General features: G+C 44.3%; 1 protein-coding gene across 3 annotated transcripts in view; it reads right to left on the reverse strand.

The window, feature by feature from the left end:
* The window catches only part of PIBF1 (progesterone immunomodulatory binding factor 1), a 115222-nt gene that overhangs the window by 60916 nt on the left and 31469 nt on the right, over positions 1-22837 (reverse strand). For all 3 annotated transcript variants that reach the window (XM_058184894.1, XM_058184895.1, XM_058184893.1), the window contains exon 10: positions 12786-12884. In XM_058184894.1, the coding sequence (XP_058040877.1) occupies positions 12786-12884 (99 nt within the window). The remainder of the gene's footprint in view (positions 1-12785; positions 12885-22837) is intronic.

Consider the following 22837-nt stretch of genomic DNA (forward strand, 5'->3'; position numbering starts at 1 on the left):
TTCTCACACGGAAATAAATTTCACAGAGCGCGTTTGTTTCCCTTTTAGGATTGCGAGGTAAGGTTATGATTTGTGTGCAAAATGGAGGGTTTATTTCACACCCCCCCGCCCCGTAAGAATCTATCCTTACAAAACCAGTGTCTAACGAATCAAAATCCTTAGGATTTATCCTTTTGTAATTCATCTCAATTTGCTGCTTGAAGTACAAATCTCACGAGGAGGAATCTTCCAACCATGTTAACAGGCGAGGTTTCTCAAAACAAATGCACCCAAAAAGCTTAAGCGCTCCAGTCAGTTATACAATGAGGTTATCTTCTATCTCTAAAAATATGTGGCTGGAAAATAAGAAATTTAAAACTAAAGTAATTAAACGCAACCCGGGGATTGAATCATTGGACCATGTTGCTGTTATTTTATCATGTGATGTATACCAAACGTATCAGAAGCTCCAAACTAAATTATCAAGCCTTATTTGAAACACTTTTGTTCTTTTGGCAAGCATTAGATTAACCCGACATTGCCATATTGTCTTAAATTGCCTAACTGCCCGCTTTAACTTTGCTATTTGGAAATCAGAGGAACTTGATTCAGTTCCTGAAAGATCTCAAGATAATTCTCACTAGATAGTAGAAATGACTGTCTCCTCTCTCTGGCAGGGATTCTGTTTTCTCTCTGAGATGAAGGTTTTTGAAGGGGCAAAGGCTTGTGCCGTTTGGAAATGTCTCTTTACAGATGCTGAAAAATGGAAACGGAATCTTTCAAAGGACAATGGGGGGGGGGGGCAATTTTATTTAGGAAGAAGAAAAGCAATTAATACAAATCACAGCCTGCAGTGACCAGGAACCCTTAACTTGAAGCCTTCTGCCTATGGAGATTCTTAGTCATCCAGATCATGGTTGCCCCAAAGATGCTTTTTCAAGAAATAATTGGACGTTCTTTGTTTTTCTGAACGGAAGAAGCTCCTTGGATGAGAAGCAAAATGGAAAGAAAGAAAGAAAGAAAGAAAGAAAGAAAGAAAAAGAAAGAAAGGAAGGAAGGAAGGAAGGACGAAGGAAAGAAGGAAGAAAAGGAAAGGGGAGAGAGGGAGGGAGGAGGAAGGAAGAGAGGGTGGGAGGGAAGAAAAGGAAGGAAGGAAAGAAAGGAGGGAGGAAGGGCAAATAGGTAGGTTTTATAGGAAGGAAGGAAGCAAGGAAGGAAGGCAGGGAGGAAGGGAGAGGAGGAAAGGAAAGGAACGGGAAGGGAAGGGAGGAAGGAAGGAAGAAAGGGTGGGAGGAAAGAAGGAAAGAAGGAAGGAAAGGAGGAAGGAAAGGAGGGAGGGAGGGAGGGCAGATAGGCAGGTTTTATAGGAAGGAAGGGAGGGAGGAAAGGGAAAGGGAAGGAAAGCTAAGGAAAGGAAAAGAGAAGGAAAGGAAAGGAAGATAGAAGATGGAAAGGAAAGGAAAGGAAGGAAAAGGAAATGAATGGAAAGGAAAGGAAGATAGAAGAAGAAAAGGAAAGGAAGGGAAAGGAAAGGAAGGGAAAGGAAGATAGAAGAAGGAAAGTAAAGTAAAGTAAAGGGAAACTAAAGGAAGATAGAAGAAGGAAAGGAAAGGAAAGGAAGATAGAAGAAGGAAAGGAAAGGAAAGGAAAGGAAAGTCCAGTTGCCTCTTGAAAAAAGCACCTTTGGGATATTGAGCATTGTGCATTAAAATGCAGGCTGTTGCTAATGCAGGGCTGGAGTCGTCTCTCCACCTTGCTTCCTCCCTAGGGCTTCACCTGCTCAGAGGGAGGGAGAGCGAACACAACGACTTTTTTTGGCCTTTTTTCAACTCGTGGCTCTGAATTTTACAAACTTTCAAGTAGGGCTTTGGGAGGCTTTCCTCCCAAAGAGTTCTAAGACTGGAAAGTCAATCATGGCACAGATTCTACGGTAGTTGCTCTTCCCAGCACAAATCTTACTGTTGTGAGAAATTTTCGGGGTAACGGCTTGGTTTCACTTGTGGAGGAAGATGAAGTCCTTCAGGAAAAGACTTGGCCACTGATGTTCTCCATCAAGAACTCTTTAGCCTGTGTGTCCTGTGAGATCCACAACTCTTACTGGATGTTTGTTATGAGAAATTTTCTGGGTAACAGCTTGGTTTCACTTTTGGAGGAAGATGAAGTCCTTCAGGAAAGGCTTGGCCACTGATGTTCTCCATCAAGAACTCTTTAGCCTGTATGTCCTGTGAGATCTGAAACTCTTACTGGATGTTTGTTATGAGAAATTTTCTGGGTAACAATTTGGTTTCACTTGTGGAGGAAGATGAAGTCCTTCAGGAAAAGACTTGGCCACTGATGTTCCCCACCAAGAACTCTTTAGCCTGTATGTCCTGTGAGATCCACAACTCTTACTGGATGTTTGTATGAGAAATTTTCTGGGTAACAGCTTGGTTTCACTTTTGGAGGAAGATGAAGTCCTTCAGAAAAAGACTTGGCCACTGATGTTCTCCATCAAGAACTCTTTAGCCTGTGTGTCCTGTAAGATCCACAACTCTTAGCGGATGTTTCCAACTCAACAGTACCCAAGTGGACATCTCAGTCCACTTTCCAATGGAGGCTTTGGCAATCATGTGGTCTTTTCTTTCTTAGCAACCATTGTGTGTGCTTGGGAAAGGTAACAATAATTGCATGAAAAGCTGTAAAGGAAGACCCATTCCAGGGCTAAATGTTCCTCAAGTTTAGTGGGCTTTTCCACACAGAAGAGCTAGGAAACACAGGCCAACAGCCCATTAACTGTAAGCTAAGCTTCTTTAGAACACCTTTTTATGACGTCCAATGTAGCTTCATTTTTGAAGGTTATATCAACAAGGCAACTATTCTGGGTCAAAAATGTGTGTGAAGAAAAAAACAAAACAAAACAGGACATACAGGTTAAAGAGCCCTTGGTGGAGAACTTCAGTGGACGTGAAATTTTCCAAGTTTCTCCACTAAAGGACTTCATCTTCTTCCCCGAGGGAAACCAAGCCCTTACCCAGAAAATTTCTCACAACACTTTTTCCTTTACTGGAGTAGCACGCAGACATTTTCCAGAGTTGTCTCCAAGGGGGGAAAAATACTTTTGGTCTCCAGAAGCTCCCATCTAGTTTCTTGATTCTGCTTCAAAGGGTCTAGCGTGGATAAATTTAAAATCTTTCTGGAGCAGCCACGGATGGAAAATAGACACGATGTGCGGCCAGCCCAGTATTTTCTATTTTTTTCCAAGGGGTGGGGTGTTCCTTGGGAATATGGTTCTTTGGGGTCAAGACTATTTTAGGGCTTATATACCTTTCAAGATGATGGGGAAAATGTGACCCTGGCTTTCATCAACTGGCCTGCCGGGTTTGGGTGGCTCCAAAAAGGATGTGGGGACTGCCCCACCCCATTCTATCACACACAGAAAAATGAAAATCATTCCGGGTAGCTGTTCTTTCTTTCGATCTAAAAGAGTTTCTTCGCATCAGAATAAAGACAAGATAGAAAAGCAAGCTTAGTTAGCTTTCTGCCATGGCTACTTCACTGGGCCTGTAAGTCCCTAAAGGACAAATAAGCTTAACGTAAGGGGACAACTTACATTGACCAGAAAATGAGAGATTCTCAAAACTCATAATCTATATAACGATGGCTACAACTTTATCCTCAGTGCTCTTCTTTTTTTGGCTGCCAGCAGTTCGATTCTGATCTGTTCAAGGTTGACTCAGCCTTCCATCCTCCTGAGGTGGGTAAAATGAAGACCCAGGTTGGCGGCCATAGGCTGACTGTGTAAACCACTTAGAGGGGGCTGTAAAGCACTTTGAAGGGATATATAAGTCTAAGTGCTATGGGAAGGAAGGAAGGAAGGAAGGAAGGAAGGAAGGAAGGAAGGAAGGAAGGAAGGAAGGAAGTCATAGTGGCACAGTGGTTAGAATACAGTATTGCAGGCTGACTCTGCCCACCACCAGGAGTTCGATCCTGATCGGCTCAAGGTTGACTCAGCGTTCCATCCTTCTGAGGTTGCTAAAATGAGGACCCAGATTGTTGGGGGCCATAGGCTGACTGTAAACCGCTTAGAGAAGGCTGTAAAGTACTGTAAAGCAGTATATAAGTCTAAGTGCTATTGCTTTTTCTCCTGATTGATCTGTGAACTCAACACTATAGACGTACAATATTCGTTGACTTACAACTATTTGTTCAGTGACCATTCAAAATTATCACGGCCCTGAAAAAGAGACTTACGACTTATGGCCATGTACTAGAATACTTGTTTGTGTTATATAGAGCCCTCGTTCTTTAGCATGTGACAGATGGCTCCATTACATAACATATTCCAGTCAATGGCTACAATCCAAGGGGAGAAATTTGGCTGCTTGATCTGAAATATATCTATCCATCTACCTACCTACCTATCTACCTATCTTTATTGATTAGCCTATAGGCTATATCAAAGCACAAAGCACAAAGTGCAAACACATAAAAGTAGGGTAAAATACAATAGTTATAGGATAAGATACAATATAATTCAGTACATAAATATATAAAATAGAATAAAATGACATAAAATTATATTTCGGTGTCACCCTTACAATCTACCCCAATCAGTCCCACGTATGCAGATCTCAACCAAACTATTTTGTTTAAGTAGTGTGCTGTGTTAGTACATACACAAAACACACATATACATAAATATACATACATACATACATACATACATATATATATATATAATATATATATACACATACACACACATATATATATATGAGTTGACGAAGTCTCATTCGTCATCTTCAGGCTTCAGCTTCGAAACACGAAGCTGAAGCCTGAAGATGACGAATGAGACTTCGTCGAAACGTCGCCAAGACACTTCCAATTTTACGCGGGAGAAAACCCGAATAACCAAAGACCTACATACAAACACCCGCGAAAACCTCAGAAAACACACACACACATATATATATACATACATACACACACACATATATCCTATAACTATTGTATTTTACCTTACTTTTATTTTAATTGTTTGTATAAGATTTTATTGGTGATATGTGTTTGTACCTTGTGCTTTGATATGGCCTATAGGCTAATCAATATGTCTGTCTGTCTGTCTGTCTGTCTGTCTGTCTGTCTGTCTGTCTGTCTGTTCCAAAGATGCTCATTTCAAGAGGCAACTGGACTTTCTTGTTTTTCTTTGAAGACATTTCGCTTCTCATCCAAGAAGCTTTTTCAGCTCTGAAGAAAGTCCAGTTGCCTCTTGAAAAAGCACATTTGAGACAACTGAGAATTGAGTTCTCAATTGAGACAATTGAGTTGACTGAGAAGCTCCATAAAGAATATGATGTTTATCACTAATGCCCTGCTTTGTCTCCACCTCCCTCAGGACAGCCTCTTGGTAGCGTATCTGGAGCTAATAGCAATAGCTCTAACACTAGCACTTAAGACTTTTATACCGCTTCACTTAGAGCAGTAAATAAACACAAACTGGTGATTGGATTATTGGACGGAGATGCTGTTATTTTATCATGTGACGTGTACCAAACATGTCAGAACCTCGAAACTAACTATCAACTCCTGCCTGAAACACTTTTGTTATTTGTCAAACGTTAGATTAACCCAACGTTGCCATATTGTTTTACGTCGAGCTGCGTGTGCGCGTCCATGCCGGCGCATTGCTCGTGCTGCCTGGTTCTGAATAGGCTATGGCCCGGTAGTGGGTTGGGGACCCCGACTTATAGCACACTCTGAGCAGTTTACAAAGTCAGCATATTACCCCCAACAATCTGGATCTTAATTAATTTCTTTTTCCAGTTTAGAATGCAAGCGGTTTATTGTTATTTTAACTTTGGGTTAAAGTTACAGAGTTCACATCACCACCACCATCATCATCACAATCAATTTGGGAGGTTCAGTAGATTGGAAGGAGAGACAGGCAGAAAGACAATAGACAGACTAGCCCAAAGCCATCCTAAAACGAATGAAGAATGGTTACAGGAACTGGGTATGTCTGGTGTAGTGAAAAGAAAGACCACGGTGACATTATAGCAGTGCTCCAAAGACGAGGGGGGTCAACCTATTTTCCAAACCACCAAAAGGCAAGACGAGAAACTATGGTTGAAAACTAACCAAGGAGGGAAGAACTAAGGAGAAATTTCCTAATGGTGGGAACGATAAACCAATGGAATGGCTTGCCTTCAGAAGTTGTGGGTGCTCCATCACTGGAGCCTTTCAAAAAGAGACTAGACAGCCAATGGTATAGGGTCTCCTGCTCAAACAGGAGGATGGCCTAGATGACCTCCAAGATCCCTTCCAACTCTATTATTCTATGTTCATTCAGGGAGTTTTTCTGGTTGAAAAGAGCCAAGACTCTGAGATTTCAGGTTCCAATAACCATCATCATCATCATCATCATCATCATCATTCCATAATAATCATTCTTCTTCTTCTTCCTCTTCCTCTTCTTCTTCCTCCTCCTCCTCCTCCTCTTCTTCTTCTCCTTCTTCTCCTCCTTGTCTTCTTCTTTTTTTTTTTTAGCATATGTGGTTTTCAACACACTTCTTCCGTAACCAGCATTGATAAGCCACCTTAGGAAATGATTTCTGCGACTGCGTACAAGTGCACACCCAGAGAACCATGTTTCCGACTGATGTAAGATATTCATTCCTCCATAGAGAGACCACGTAACTGAAAGCAGACTCTTGAACCTTGGAGTCTGAAACAGCCAGGCGTATTATTTTATACTCAACACAATCTTTGTTTGCATTTAACAGACAAAGACAGTCGCTTACCAATCACCGGTTGGGAATAAAGTTATAATAATTGTACTTGACTGGAAAATTGGGTGTTAGTTATACTCTTCATCACAAGATTTGCCAGAGGCGTTCTCCACCATTCAAGCTAGGCAGCATTCCACCGACTTTGTATAAACAAATATGTCCAAGGGTTTCAGGTCCTACCAACACTGGTAACCAGGGTCTGTGCACAATACAATGTGCTTTTTGTCTCGGGGATCCCATCACAAACATGACCTCATGCGGACAAATGTTATTTATTAATGTCAATGCATTCGTCACATTATTTCCTTGGTTCAGGAGGGCTTAAAAATAATTTTAACACCAACGCTCCCCTTGGTTTCTGCTGCCTCCAGTGACAGCAGAAGTATTTTTTTTAACACCCGGCATTTTGCTCTCTTAAATAGAAAGGGAAATTGTTTCCCCTAAATATTAGCGTTTGCTAGAAAAAGAAAGTTGAAACGTTAACTGGACTGTGTCAAATTTCTCAGTAAAGCCTGGGGTTTTTGTTTTTGTTTTTTATTTTTTTACTAAAACTGCAACAGAATTTCAACTGGAAAACATACCACAGAAGTGCAATATGTATCAAAGAGACCAAAACATGGCACTTTCCAAAGTTTTGCCAAGTCAAGGAAGATATAAATACAGAAAAGTTTCTTTCAATCAACAAACAAATGAAATGTTTACTCAAGCGAGAAGCACAAACGTACACTTGTTCCGCCTGCCTGATAACAACTAATCTGAGGACTAAAATCATCAGGAACAGCTACAAACGCAATTATTTATATACATCAGAAACAGGCACCGATGGAGACAGGGGACTGATCACAGTTAAGGGAAAAGAGAAACTTCAGAAAAGTTGAATAATTTATTTGCATCTGTTTTCAGAAGCGGTAAACAAACCCCTATCCTTCAGTGGAGATAAAGCAGAATAATAATAATTAAAAAACAGATAAAAGCAACAATTGACAAGAGAGAATTAAAAAAAGTACACCAATAGGTAACTTGGCAAAATATCTGTTGTTTTTTTAAAAAGAAAGGCTCAAAGGTGAAACAGTTGTCAAAAAGGAGGAGGAGGAGGAGGAGGAGGAGGAGGAGGAGGAGGAGGAGGAGGAAAAGGAAGAGGAGGAAAACGAAGAAGGAGGAGGAGGAAAAGGAAGAGGAGGAAGAAGAAGAGGAGGAAAAAGAAGAAGGAGAGGAAGAAGAAGAAGAAGAGGAGGAGGAGGAGGAAGAGGAGGAAAAAGAAGAAGAAGAGGAGAAGGAGAAGGAAAAAGAAGAAGGAGGAGGAGGAGGAAAAGGAGGAGGAGGAAGAAGAAGAGGAGGAAAAAGAAGAAGGAGAAGGAGGAGGAGGGGAGGAGGAGGAAGAAGCGGAGGAAAAAGAAGAAGAAGAGGAGGAGGAGGAGGAGGAAGAAGAGAAGGAGGAGGAAAAAGAAGGAGGAGGAAGAGAAGGAGGAGGAGGGGGAGACGACTTCCGGTACCCAGCGGCAACGGACGTCTGGAAGGCTTCCCCTGCCCCCAGCGCCCGAACCCGGCCGCCGCCGAGGCCCTCAGGGGCCAGGTGTTCCGAAAAGGACACCTGCCGCACGGACGGCTCGCCAGGGGTCTCCCAGCCGACATACAGGACTGTGGGGACCGATGCTGGCGCGTCCTAGGCTCGGCGGGGTTCGGAGGCCACAGGCCGCGCCATTATTTTGGTCGCCGCTTGCCGCTGTGCCCGTGACACCGGGCATTGGATTTATAACTGCAGCAGCCTGGTGGTGAACAGGGCACGGAGAAGAATTGAGGAGGAGAAGGAAGGAATATCGGTAAACGTGAGTGGACTGCCCGGAGTGCGGGGGTTTTCTCCCCTGCGGGTGGAAGGAGCCCGAGTTATTCTGGAGAGGGGAGAACTTAAAATAAGAAGATTACCGGTTTTGTGGAGCCCTGGAGAGAAGAGGTGATGGAGAAATTTAGGAGGGAAGGTTTGAGGCCCCTCCTTCTGGGGAACAGTGGTGGCGCCCAGCTTCCGCCTTCACTATGAGAATTTTGATGACATCACTTCCTTCGGCTTCCTGGTTGACTAACTGTACTCTGGACTCGTTGCTCCTGTGAGTGCCCCTGGTGGATCCGGAGCAAATTACAAGGATACCGTGCCTGCCTGAGGATTTTGTATTTTTTTCCTTAATGGCAAAAGGTCAGAGACCAACTGCTGGAGAGATGGAGAATTTTGGAAAAGTTATCTAATATGGACAAGAAATTGATGAAATAAGAGCAGAAATTGTGACTATCCAAAAGGATTTAAAGGATACTCAACAAGTTTCAGCAGAAAACAAGCAGAAAGTGGAAGGTTTGGAGGGTGAGATGCGGCAGTGCAGAAAAGAGAGGAGACGACAGGCAATGCTGTGCTTGGACTACAGATGGATAAAATGTCTTATTTCCTTAGGTTTCAAAATTTGGAAGAAGTGGACCAAGAAGACTTGAGAGATGTTGTGACTAAATTGTTGGGAGAATTTCTTGGGAGAGGTGTTGATTTCATGAATTGGGATGTGGATCGAGTTTATAGAGTTAATTCGCAATATGCACGCACGCATGCAGTTCCCAGAGAGGTTCATGTCAAATTTGTGAGAAGAGAGACGAGAGATGAAATTCTTAGAAAACATAGGAGTGGGGCACTGATTTACAGGGGCAGGGAGATAGCCATTCTGAGGCAGATTCCCAGACAGGTACGTGAAAAAAGAAAGAAATATTATTTTTTGTCAAGCAAATTGTACCAGAAGGGAGTGGGCTTCAGATGGCTGATGCCAGAGGGATTGATGATTTTCCGGGAGGGCATTACGAAAAAAATCAGTACAATTGCGGAGGCTACGGCCTATGTGGAGGAACACAAAGCCTTCCTGGAATCAGATGACCCAGGAATTGAAGAAGGGGAGGTTATAGATCATGGGGCTGAAGCGGCTGCCGCTGTTGTGGCCCTGGAGTTGGGTCAGGCTGAACCCAGAGTTCTGAGATCCAAAACTAGGAAGTGATAAAGATATTTGGGATTGTGTTGGTTTTCCTTATTCTCTTTTGTACGATATTCTGTTTATTCTTGACTCTTCTTTATTACGTATTTAAAATTTGCAAACTTAGCTACTTCGTGTCACCTGCTTGCCTTATGGCTGTTGTATGTGTTAAAAAATTTGAGTAAAATTCTTATTTTAGATAAGAAAAATGAAAATTTACCATACCTGATATGTATTTGTATAAACCTTTTTTGACTAATAAAAACTTTTTGAATAAAAAAAAAAAAAAAAAGAGAAGGAGGAGGAGGAAGAGGAGGAAAAAGAAGGAGGAGGAAGAGAAGGAGGAGGAGGAAAAAGAAGGAGGAGGAAAAGAAGGAGGAGGAGGAGAAGTAGTAGTAGTAGTAGTTACCAGATCAATATAATTCTATTTTGTGAGATGAGGAGAAATGCAGGAAAGTACAAATCCATTTGGCTTACATTTATTTATTCCACGTAAGGTTGGTGGTAATACGATAACATATCAAATGATAAGGCCCATGAAAGAAACATTATTCTGAAGGACCATTTAGGTGGCACTGGGAAACTGGTTCCCAGGGGCCTCACAAGCTCCCTTCATGGTGGGAAGTAAACTAGATCAGTTAAGACAGAATCCCAAGAGTTATTTCAATCTTTTGGATACGGCATCGTCTCACGTTGATTCTACTGGGCCGGTGACTTCAACCAACAACAACAAGAACAACAACAAGAACAGCAACAAAATCCCAATACAATACAATGTGCTGCAGCTGATGAAAGAGCCTGTGGAGTCTTGGCTAAGATCTGTAGATGTCAAGATGATGGCAGGTGTTATTTGCAATCTATAGGGCCCTGATTGGACTATAGTACTATGTGCCATTTTGGGTACCAAGGTACAAAAAGATGCAAGGAGGATATTGCAGTCCTGGAACCAGCGCAGATAAAGATATCAAACATAGGGAAGGGTTTGGAGTCTAAATCTTATAGAGATTTAGTGGAAGATACAGGTCAGCTTCACTTTGAAGGGGCCCCATGGAAGAGGGGATAGAAGTCTCCAGGATACAATGCCCAAGAAGAGAAGGTGAGAAGCAATGGTGGAAGCTTTATAGAGAGAGGGTGGGGAGGAGAGAGGGAGAGAAAGACAGGGGAGGGAAGGAAGGACAGAGAAAGAGAGAGGGAAAGCGGGGAAAAGAGAGAGAGGGGATGGAGGGAGGGAGAGAGAAGAAAAGGGAGAGGGAGAGGGGAGAGGAAAAGGGGAGGGAAGGAAGGGCAGAGGGAGAGAGTAGGAAAGGGGGGAGACGGGAGGGAGGGACAGAGAAGAAAAGTGAGAGATGAGAGGAGGAGAGGAAAGGGGAGGGAGGGAGGGAGGGAAGAGAGGAGAGGTGGGGAGGGAGGAAAGGAGAGAAAGGGGAGGGAGAGGGGGAGAGAGAGACATGGGAGAGGAAAGGGGAGGAGGGGGTAGAGAGGAGGGAGGGAAGAGGAGGAGAGAGAGAGATGGGAGGAAGGAACAGAAAAAAGAGGAAAGGGGAGGGAGGAGAGAGAAGAAGAGGAGAGGAGAGAGAGAAGAGGAGGAGAGAGAGGAAAAGGGGAGGGAAGGAAGGGCAGAGGGAGAGAGTAGGAAAGGGGGGAGACGGGAGGGAGGGACAGAGAAGAAAAAAGAGGGGAGGGAGAGGGAGAGGAAAGGAAGGAGTGGGGAAAGAGAGGGAGAGATGGGGAGGGAGGGGAGGAGAAAGAGAGAGAAAGGGGAGGGAGAGGGGGAGGAGGAGGGAGAGAACATGGGAGAAAGGAAAGGGGAGGAGAGGGAGGAGGAAGAGAGGGAGGAGAGACACAGGAGGAAGGAACAGAGAAAGAGAGGAAAGGGGAGGAGAGGGAGAAGGAGAGAGAGAGGAAGAAGGGAGGGAGGGGGAGAGGGAGGGGGAGAGAGGGGAGGGAGAGAGAGAGACACACAGGGAGGGAAGGAACAGAGAAAGAGAGAGGGAAAGGGGGAGGGAGAGGGGGAAGAGAGAGACCCAACCTGAAATTAGGAGGAAGTCCCCGACCATTACAACCTGGGGGCTTCATCACTGGATATTTTCAAACAAATAAATGATCTGTCCAGCCTCATCTGAGAATTGCTGGGCAGGGGTCTGGACTGAAGAAACCCCCCCCTCCCGATTCTTTTGATCCTGCACTGTTTATTGCTCTATACGCAAAAGAAAGTCAAACGTTTAAAATATGATCTCTTGGGAAAAGGTAAAAAGGGTTTTTGTTTTTTAAAGTGTATAAAAATTACCATAGATTCAACATATCCATACGCACATTACAAACAGAAGATTCCCATGTGGCTTTATGTTCCCACCCAGAGTTACCAGCCTTTCATAAAAATTGCTTCACTTTTGTGTTGCCACTGATAATCTCATGAAAACCTCATGACATGCATGAAAACGATTAACCAACCCTCTCCAACCCTTGCCAACTCCTTTCTCAAGGGAATGGGTCTTGCTTCATAGCGGGGCCCGTTGTTGCGTTTCCAAAGCTTGGCCGGGGATCCGTTTTTTTAGCGCCACTTTTCATGGGAATAATGACACTTCTCCATCGGGAAGCGAGGAGAGAAGAGGGGGCACCAAGAACAGAGAGACCTGGGGGGACTGAATGATGTGAGGAGAGGGAGAGAGTGGGCAGCGAACAACTGGGAGGCCGGGCTCAATCCTGGAAAATCCACAGCTGCAATGCTCACCCAGGACTTTCTTTTGGGTGGGATGGAGCTTAGAACCTCTATGGTTCCAGCAAGGGAGCATGGAAGTTGCAGTCCAATAAATAACTAGCTTAGTTTGTTTGTTCCAGCACTGTGTATTCATTGATTAGAAATTTTGTTTTGAGCGCTCATCCCTAACAGCAGTCAGTCCTAGTTGTGTCTTTGCCACAGGTCACAATAAACAGCACTAAGACAGACGCGTTCTTGGAAAGCCCCACCCTTCCCTTTTTTATTTGCACAAACCTTCCTCTTTTTTTCAAAAGCTTATGCTCAAGGAACGGGGCAGGGACTTACTGTTCCAATAGCTGGTCGTATTTGCTCAATGCATCTTTTTCAGCTATCACAGCTCTTTCCTTTTCACTGACGGCATTATCTCTTGCTTCTCTCAAGTTTCTGAAATTTAAAAAAATAAAAATAAATAAAAAAAAGGATTGCACAATAAACATTCCTTTTATTCTGAAGTATTTGCTCAAAAAGCGATGGTGCGGATTTTGTGTTTCTGGTTCCAACATGCCATAATTTGATCTCGAAAGAGAGTTTGTTTTTCCTTCCACCTCTCTTCGCCCCCCCCTCAACCCCCTCCTTTAGTTCCATATTTTTGGTCCAAATCCAGAACACACTTCTCAAAAGATACCTTCCGATTCGGTCTTTCTCTGACGATACACACGCACATTTGCCCAACTAGAGAAACTCGGGTGTTTTGAATAATCAAGCATCAAACTTTGTGCTGAATCTGGTCGATTATCTATCTGCATGCCAATGGTGGGTTTCTACAGGTTCGTGGTGGCGGTGGGAGTCTCCGTTCATCATGGGTGCTCTGCGCATGTGTAGAGGGTTCTGCACATATGCAGAAGCGCTGAGCACGAGCGAAGCATGTACGCACGCTCAACTGTTCAAAACCAGTAGGGAAGGTAAGTGAAAACCACTACTGCTGCATGCTGAAGTCACAGACAGAGGTTGGCTGGGTTGAGTGAGGATGGACCAGGGGTGAAATGTAAAATTTGTTGCTACCGGTTCTGTGGGCGTGGCTTGGTGGTGGTGGGGTAATGTGACTGGGTGGGCATGGCCAACTTTTTTTTTTTACTTTTAAAAGCATTTTTTCTACAACCTCTTCGGCCGAAGAAGTTGTAGAAAAAATGCTTTTAAAAGGCTCCTCTGACAATCCCAGCTGAGTTGCCTGATCGTCAGAGGCTTTTCTTTTCTTTTAAAAGCATTATTTTTGCCTTTAAAAGAAAAAAAAGCATTTTTTTACAACCTCTTCTGACGAAGAGGTTTGAAAAGCCTCTGACGATCCCAGCTGAGCCGCGTGATCATCAGAGTTTTTTTTTACTTTTAAAAGCATTTTTTCAGTCGAAGAAAAATGCTTTTAAAAGTAAAAAAAAAAAAAAAGTAAAAAAACCCCCACAAAACCTCTGATGATTGATCGCGCAGCTCAGCTGGGCATGAGCGGGGGGGTTAGGGATCTCTGAACCACCCACCATCGCTACCGGATCACGTGATCCTGTCCGAACCGGGAGTATTTCACCCCTGGTTGGACCAAGGCTGTCTCCCATTTCATGGCTCGAAGTGGTCTTGAATTGGCACTCCCTAGTCTTAATCCAACCTCTTAGTGGATTTTTCTTCTTCTTCTAAATGTTGTAGAACGGGCAATTTACAGCGACAGAACAGACACCCTGCTAAAAAGCCCCATTTCTGATTTGAAGGACCATAGGTCGAGCGAGATAGAATTGTCAGCAAGGCAGGCCTGCTCTTCTGTTCACCAAAGCGGGGCCTTCCCAAGACTGTTGGTGAAGTTGGCTCCAGCCACAGCAGCCCAGATGACAGAATCAAAGGCCGAGAAATCTAATTCAGCAGAAGAATGCAGGCATTATCCTGCTCTGGGTAAGGTGCTGTTGCCCTGAGTGATGTTGAGACACAGGTAAACTGAAGGTGGCTGATGCAGACGGAAAAAATGCCCCGACTGATCAAGCTTGGCAACCTGAAGGAAGGTAAGTGAGAGGACAGTGGATTTCTAAAGGTGTCCAAATCCCTTTTGTGCTAAAAATATCTCTTTCCCAGCCCTTGCTGCCACAACCTCCTCTTCCTCTTCCTCCTCCTTATTGCGTAGTTTGAGACTTCAGGTAAATTACCTGGACTGTGTTTTGTGGAAGGAAATTGCTAACATGAAATGTGTGACCCCCAGTTTCAACTCATTTAAATAAGAGGCCCTTCACTGCAGCTCGGTTCACGGAGATCCGACGTTCAAAATTTCATTCCTCTTGATCAATTAAAAACTAGCAACTTTCAAGCCGAATCGGAGACTTCCTTTAGTTACAAGCTTCTACGTTTGACAGCCTTAGGCTCGAAATCACATTACTAATATTATTTGACAAGAATCCTTTCTCCTGCTGGATCCTTCCCATTCACCCTCATTTGGGACTGGAGTGGGTATACACCAAATGTGCTAATCTTTTCATGGTCTTAGTTCTGACTTCAAACCTGGAATAGCTTCAGTCTTCCAATACTGGCGAATGGGAAGAGCTGTGAAAACCTAAATGTTGCCCACTTTGGACAGAAGCCTACTGTATTTTTACACCCATTTGTCGAGTTGCCCTTCTAGCTGCAGCCTTTTGCAGGTGAACAGATGCTTGAGGTCTAGTGACAAACAAACTAGATCTGACCAAGCAACTAGATCTGACGAACCTCTTTCCTAATCTTATTTGGAACAGGGATCTCTCATTTTATTTATCTCGGTATTGTTGTGGCCCGCCAGCCGCCAGCCCCTCCAGCAGCCGAATCAAAGGAGGAGGAGGAGGCGTGGGAGTCAGGGTCAGCATCAAGGCAACCTGAGAGCTCTGAGGGGGAAGAAGAAATGGAGCTGGCAGAGAGGGAGACAGGGGTGGAGCCTGGGCTGTCCATCAGATGGAGAGTCAACAGCCCCCAGGTCTGGAGGTAGCTGATGAGGAAGAGGAGGAACAGCTGGGTCCAGTGCCTGATGCATGGATGTGCAGAAGGTAGAGGAGAGGAGAGCAGTGGAAATCTGTGGGCCGGTCCTTGGGACAGAAAAGCCACTGCTGCTAGCAAAGCCCCACCCTAGCTCCGGGGATAAAAGGCAGGGGGCGGAGATGAATAGATGTGGCAGACAATTTCAGTCAGTTGTCAGGCGTCTGAGGTTTGATCACGTGACTGTGGGGAAGCTGCAATGGTCGTAAGAGTGAAAAATGGTCGTTAAGTCACTTTATTTTTTCAGTGCTGTTGTAACTTTAAATGAACTTTTGTAAGACGAGGATTACCTGTAGTAGGAAAATTAATACCCCAAATGAAACCAGTGGTGACAGACTTTGGAAAAAAGAGGGGGAAAAAGCAATTTGGAAAAAAATAATAATCCACGAGTATTAAAAATAAAATTCTCCAAAACACCTGAGAGCAGGACAAAAAACAATGGATGGAAACTAACCAAGAGGAGAAGCAACCTAGAATTGAGGAGAAACTTCTAGACAGTGAAAACAATCAATCAGTGGAATGGCATGTCTCCAGAAGTTGTGAATGCTCCAACACTGGAAGTTTTTAAGAAGAGATTGGACAATCATTTGTCTGAAATGCTACAGGGTTTCCTGCCTGAGCAGAGGGTTAGACTAGAAGACCTCCAAGGTCCCTTCCAACTCGGTTATTCTGTTCTCTTCTAAAAACTGGGAAAGGTTTCCCCTGTCATTTCTCTAGGTCTTCCCCACATTGCAAATAGCACAAGGGATGAAATGCATAACTAGAAATGTGTAGTTGGTGCTGTTTCAGTTGTGTAGCTGTAGATTTCCTTGTTTCAAAGTCCATCTTAATATTAATTCTTGCTCTATTTGGAGTTTATTTACACCTCAAGCTACATCAGGGGTTGGCTTAAGACAGGGCCCAGCAACCAAAACATGTGAAATCAGACAGCGGTGAAATGTAAAATTTGTTACTACTGGTTCTGTGGGTGTGGCTTGGTGGGGGAAGATAATGTGACTGGATGGGTGTGTCCAACTTTTTTTTTTTACTTTTGAAAGCATTTTTTCTACAACCAATTTGGCCGAAGAGGTTGTAAAAAAATGCTTCTAAAAGGCTCTGACGATCCCAGCTGAGTTGCCTGATCGTCAGAGGCTTTTGTTTTAAAAGCATTTTTTTTGCCTTTAAAAGAAAAGAAAGCCTCTGACGATCCCAGCTGAGCCGTGCAATTATCAGAGCCTTTTTTTTTTTACTTTTAAAAGCATTTTTTTGGCCAAAGAAAAAAAATGCTTTTAAAAGTAAAAAAAAAAAAGAATCTGAAGATCGTGCGGCTCAGCTGGGCATTGGGGGGGGGGGACCTCCCGCCGCCATCGCTACTCGATTGGGTCATCCGGTCCGAACCGGGAGCATTTCACCCCTGAAATCAGACCAGAAAATTGTAATGAGAAAGCACACACGTTTGCATTTCCATTGAGAGGGTCTAACTTGGGGTTAAAGCCTATATTCCTTGCTACGACCTGAGCCCAAAGGAGTTTTAGTTATCCTTCGAGAAAGCGCAACCCTCACTCCGCTTGAGGATAGAGAAGGAAGGAAGCTCCATGCCCCTCAAGGCAAGGAGGATGAGCTATAATTATTTTTATTGAGAAACGGGCTGCCATCACACGTTAGGCATTACACAGCTAAGCTGGCTAAGCTTCCTCCAAAACCATCCTCAGATGATAATAAGAAGCCATGTGGATCTTATCAGTATCTTCTCAGGAAATAACCACCTCAATTTCTCTCCTTTTGGCTATTTTTCTCTCGTTACGCTATTTCTTCTTCAGAAGCTGCTCTATGTAATTGAGATCTCCTCAATAATGATTAACAGCAATAACAACAACAATAATAAACAGAGACACAGAATCAAAATCATGTGAAGGAGTATTAGTATCACTTTATAAAGCCTTAGTAAGACCACACCTGGAATACTGCCTCTGGTTTTGGTCACATTACAAAAAAAGACTCTGGAAAAAGTACAAACGACCCGCACTGCATATCGGGCATAAATACAATCGAGAGAGTCCAGAGATATTTCACAAGAAGAGTCCTTCATTCCTCTACTTGTAATAAAATTCCTTATGCCATCAGACTTGAAATTTTGGGCTTGGACAACTTAGAACTTCGCCGTCTTCGGTCTGACCTAAGCATAGTACATAAAATTATCTACCACAATGTCCTACCTGTCAATGACTACTTCAGCTTCAACCACAACAATACATGAGCAAATAATAGATACAAACTCAAGGTAAACCGCTCCAAACTCGATTGCAGAAAATATGACTTCAGCAACAGAGTGGTCAATGCCTAGAATGCACTACCTGACTCTGTGGTTTCTTCCCCAAACCCCCAAAACTTTAAGCGTAAACTGTCTACTGTTGCCCTCACCTCATTCCTAAGAGGTCTGTAAGGGGCGTGCATAAGAGCACCTGCGTGCCTACCGTCCTTGTCCTAATATTCCTTTTGACTTACTCTTTTCATGTATCCAAATTACGTTTATACTTTTACCTGTTATCTTATATATGATTGACAAATGAAGTAAATAAATAAAATAAAATAAAATAAAACGATTAAAGGTCTGGAGACTAAAACAGATGAAGAACGGTTGCAGGGTTTGGGTTTGCCTAGTCTAGAGAAAAGAAGGACTAGGGGGGACATGATAGAAGCATATCAGCATTGGAGAGGTTGCCACAAAGATGAGGGGGTCAATTTATTTTCCAAAGCACCAGTGGGCAGGACAAGAAACAATGGATGGAAACTAATGAAGGAGAGAAAGAACGTGCTATTAAGGAGAAACTTCCTAACAGTGAGGACAATTAACCAGGGGAACAGCTTGCCTTCAGAAACTGTGGGTGCTCCATCACTGGAAGCTTTTAAGAAGAGACTGGACAGTCACTTGTCTGGGGGTTGGACTAGAAGACCTCCAAGATCCCTTCCAACTCTATTCTGATTGGATTGAATTGAACTGATTTTCTGTGGAATCAGCCCATCTCATCCCCCGGTCAGCGGCTTTTCAGTTGATGGGCGATGATTTGGCAAGTAAGACGATTAAGCAAGATTGGTCAAACTGCATCTAAATGAGAGCTTCTCTCTTCATGCCTCATATTCATGCCGCATGGGATATTAAAGTCCTGTGATCTCATGGTTGCACTGTCCCAAATCAGATTTCAAAGCTATCACAGGCTTACCGCAAACATTTAACCAACAATGAGCTCCATGTCAAGAGGTAGGTCTATAACAGTGTCAGGCGAATCTATGGCATGCATGCTGGAAGTGATACATGAAACCATCCTGCAAAGAATGCGCAGCCTCGCTGGCTCCTCTTCCACGTTCCTGTGATCACACACGCGCTGGTCAGCTGGCCGTCGCGGGAGCGGGAGGGGCGGAACCCGGCAGAGTGGCGTTCCGGCACATATGCGCAGGCTGGCACCCAACCTTCCGGGTTGACATTGCGTGCATGCGCGATGGCCAGCTGTTCGACGGGCGCACTTCCATGCTGGTATCCGGATGTTTGGGTGCCTGCTCACACATGTGCGATGGACCGCCGCTCTTCCGGGTATCGTCATTCCCGCCCGCGCGCAGGCCAGCGGGGCCACGCATACCTTGCGGGATGGTTTTGCGAGCCACTTCCGGCACGCAGGAAAGTCAAAGTTTCGCTATTGCAGGTCTATAAGACGCAAAATGTATTTTTTGCTGGAATTGCTGTTGGTTACAAGAGAAATTCCAGGTGGTCCTCGCCTTACAACTACAATTGAGCCCTAAATTTCTGTTGCTAAACGAGAGAGCCGTTAAGTGAGGTTTTGTCGTGTCCCACTCCTCCGCTGACGGCCGGGTCAGGGAAATCCGAATCAGGCTTGCCTCTGCAGCTCTGCCCAAAGTCCTAGCAAAGTCCTCAGAGCAGGCAGGAGACCAGTAAGTGACTTCAGCAAGATAAGTTCGACTTTTGCCTGACTCAGAGACTGCCAGAAAGCAGGTCCTTTATATAGGCCATGGGGTGTGGCTCCATGACTCAGCACTCATTAAGGCCTGCCCCTCCCTTCCCTCTGTTGCCTCCGCCTATCCAGCCTTCTGATGCGAGGGTCACTCCAATCAGCTGTTGGAAGTAAACTTTCCTCAGGCTCACCTGCTGTGGAGGAGGGGGAGGGGTCTAGCTGCTCCGTTTGCCTGGGCATGGAGTCAGGGCTGGGGCCGGGAGGTGCTCCTTCTTCTGCAGTTTGTCTGGGCATGGAGCCAGGACTGGGGCCGGGAGGCATACATTCCTCAGTGTTCGGGAGCAGGTAAGAAGGCCCCGGCTGCTCTGAGGGCGGGCAAGACACAACAGGTTTGCCCCAGTTTATGACTCTTCCTGCTGCAGTCGATAAGTGAATACCTGCAGTTATTAAATTAGGAACAGGGCAGTTAAGAGAATCTGGCCTCCCCGTGGACTCATGATCACAACTGAGTCAAAAATTTCTGTTGCTAAGCGAGACAGTCTTTAAGTGAGTTTGGCCCCATGTTAACCATCTTTCTTGCCGCGGTTGTTAAGTAAGTCACTGCAGTTCAGTGAGTAACACCGTTGTTAAGGGAATCTGGGTTCCCCATGGACTTTGCTTGTCCGAAGGTCACAAAAGGGGGTCACATGACCCCAAGGCACTGCAACCGTCATAAACGTGAGTCAGTTGCTAAAGCGTCTGAAGTTTGGTCACGTGGCCGTGGGGATGCTGGAGCGGTCGCAAGTGTGAAAAACGGCCGTAAGTCGCTTCTTTCAGTGCCTTTGTAACTTCGAACAGTCACTAAACTAACCATGGTAAACTGAGGAATTCCTGCATTTTACCTGAATACCTGAGGAAAACCTGTATTTTTCTTAAGCCTCTCCCTTGGCAGGTGGGTTGTTTTAAAGGGCAGTGAGAATGGCCTTAATGGGGAGAAAGAAAAGACAAGCAACCATCAGACACGAGGCGCTTGAGCCTGGGCCAAGAAAACAACCTGAGACAACATCTCAGAGAAGCCCCTCCCTCGTTCACACGGAGATAAATTGGGAAGCACATTGAGACTTGCAAAGTTCTGCACTCTGGTTGTCACAACAACAACAGCAGGAAAAAAAAAATGGATGCCTGAGTTATACGGAGTTGATTTCTTCATCTAGTCCAGTGTTGGCGAACCTTTTCGGCAACGAGTGCCGAAACAAGAGACCGCGCATGGGAGAGCACTGGAAATCGGAAGACCAGTTCCCTGACGCGCGTGCGCGTGCCAGGAAGCTGAGCTTCTGGTTTCCAACGTGCACATGCGCACTGGTCACCTGGTCTTTCGGTTTCTGGCATGCATACGCACACAAAAACCAGCTGGCTGGGTGATGGCCGGCATGCCCAGAGAGATGGCTCTGCGTGCCACTTCCATGGTTTGCCATCACGGGTCTAGTTTACTTTGTACATATAAACATATAAAGAACGGTTGCTGGAATTGGGTATGTCTAGTTGAATGAAACGAAGGACTAGGGGAGACATAATAGCAGTGTTCCAATATCTCAGGGGTTGCCACAAAGAAGAGGGAGTCAAGCTATTCTCCAAAGCACCTGAGGGCAGGACAAGAAGCAATGGGTGGAAACTAATCAAGGAGAGAAGCAACCTAGAACTAAGGAGAAATTTCCTGACAGTTAGAACAATTAATCAGTGCCGCCAGAAGTTGTGGGTGCTCCAAAACTGGATGTTTTTAAGAAGAGACTCGCCAACAATTTATCTCTGCCTGAGCAGAGGGTTGGACTAGAAGACCTCCAAGGCAGGGGTGAAATGCTCCCGGTCCGGACCAGATCGCCTGATCCGGTAACGATGACGGTGGGTGGTTCGGAGAACCGGTAGCAAAAATCCCTGCCCCCCAACATGCCCAGCTGAGCAGGGGTTTTTTTTGCTTTTAAAAGCATTTTTTCTTCAGCCGAAAAAATGCTTTTAAAAGTAAAAAAAAAAAATGATCGCGCGGCTCAGCTGCGATCGTCAGAACCGTTTAAAAGCATTTTTTTAAATAACCTCTTCGGCTGAAGAGGCTGCAAAAAATGCTTTTAAAAGGTTCTGGCAATCACACAACTCAGCTGGGATCCTCAGAACCTTTTAAAAGCATTTTTTCTACAACCTCTTCAGCCGATGCTTTTAAAAGTTTTTTTTTTTTTTAAAAGTTGGCCACGCCCACCCGGTCACATTACCACCATCACCACCAAGCCACGCGCACAGAACCGGTAGTAACAAATTTTACATTTCATTCCTGCTCCAAGGTCCTTTCCAACTCTGTTATTCTGTTAGTTCTATAGTTAATCTGACAGTTCTGGACAGCTGGAGTGCAGAAGGAAGATCACACGGTGGGGAAGACAACAAGAGAAACTTAGAAGTTACGGATGCAAGTGTTGCAACCCGGTGCAAGTTTAAAACACACAAAAGGGTGAAGGGATACAGACCAGAAAGCACGTAAGCTCGAGGACAAAAACACAGGGGAAGCGTGAATGATTCACCCACTCACCACACCCCTTCTGTCCCAACAAGGATAAAAATAAAGCATTGTTTTTAAGATTCTGAAACGTTCTTTTAAATCATCCACATTCAAGATTTGGCAGCCAAGTCATCACATCATTTCGAGATGAGGAGGAACAGGATTTCTGCCAAACGTTTCCAGAACAATATTCTTAGCCATACTGCCTGCAAACATTTTTATATCTGTCAAAGCTCCCTAAAGAAACAGACCTTAAGCTTGTTTTATGTAATGCAATACAAGTCGGAACAAGGGAAGCCAAAAATTTGTTAATCTCCATGATGCAATTAGCGGTTGGCATAATTTTGCTGACTGGTGAAGGCGGAGGAGAAGAGAAAGGTAAATAATAAGGGCTGAATGTTTTCTTGCCTATTTTAGTTCTTCAACCGGCCTGAAATCATTTTCAATCTGACATTTCTGTCGTGTTCGCGCACATCCAGCCGATGCACAAAGCTGTGTTTTATGCACTGCTCTCTGCACAATTTTTTTTCTTTTATTTAGGTTTGCATTTTAATAACTCATGACCCGATCAGCGGGATTCGTTATTATTATGGCAGGCTTTCTCTAAAGAAGTCCTATATTCTGGCTTTTCAAGGCCTCCTTCACGGTGAAAAACAAAATGGTTCCTTCTTTTCTTTTTTCTAGAAAATAACAACTAAATAATTGTGGTTTGGTAGCCATGGAATTCTACCACAAGCATCTGAGATGCGAGCAAAGAATTCTTTATCTGTACTTTCAATTTGCCTATGAAAAACTGTGTTTGGAGAAAAGAAGAGGGGCGCGTCGGATTTGGAAGGATCTCATCCTAGACTGGGCTGGTTTGAAGAGTCTGATCATTTGTCAAAATCACAGCAAGTTCT

This window comes from Ahaetulla prasina, chromosome 5 (genome assembly GCF_028640845.1).
Source record: "Ahaetulla prasina isolate Xishuangbanna chromosome 5, ASM2864084v1, whole genome shotgun sequence".
Classification (NCBI taxonomy): Eukaryota; Metazoa; Chordata; class Lepidosauria; order Squamata; family Colubridae; genus Ahaetulla; species Ahaetulla prasina.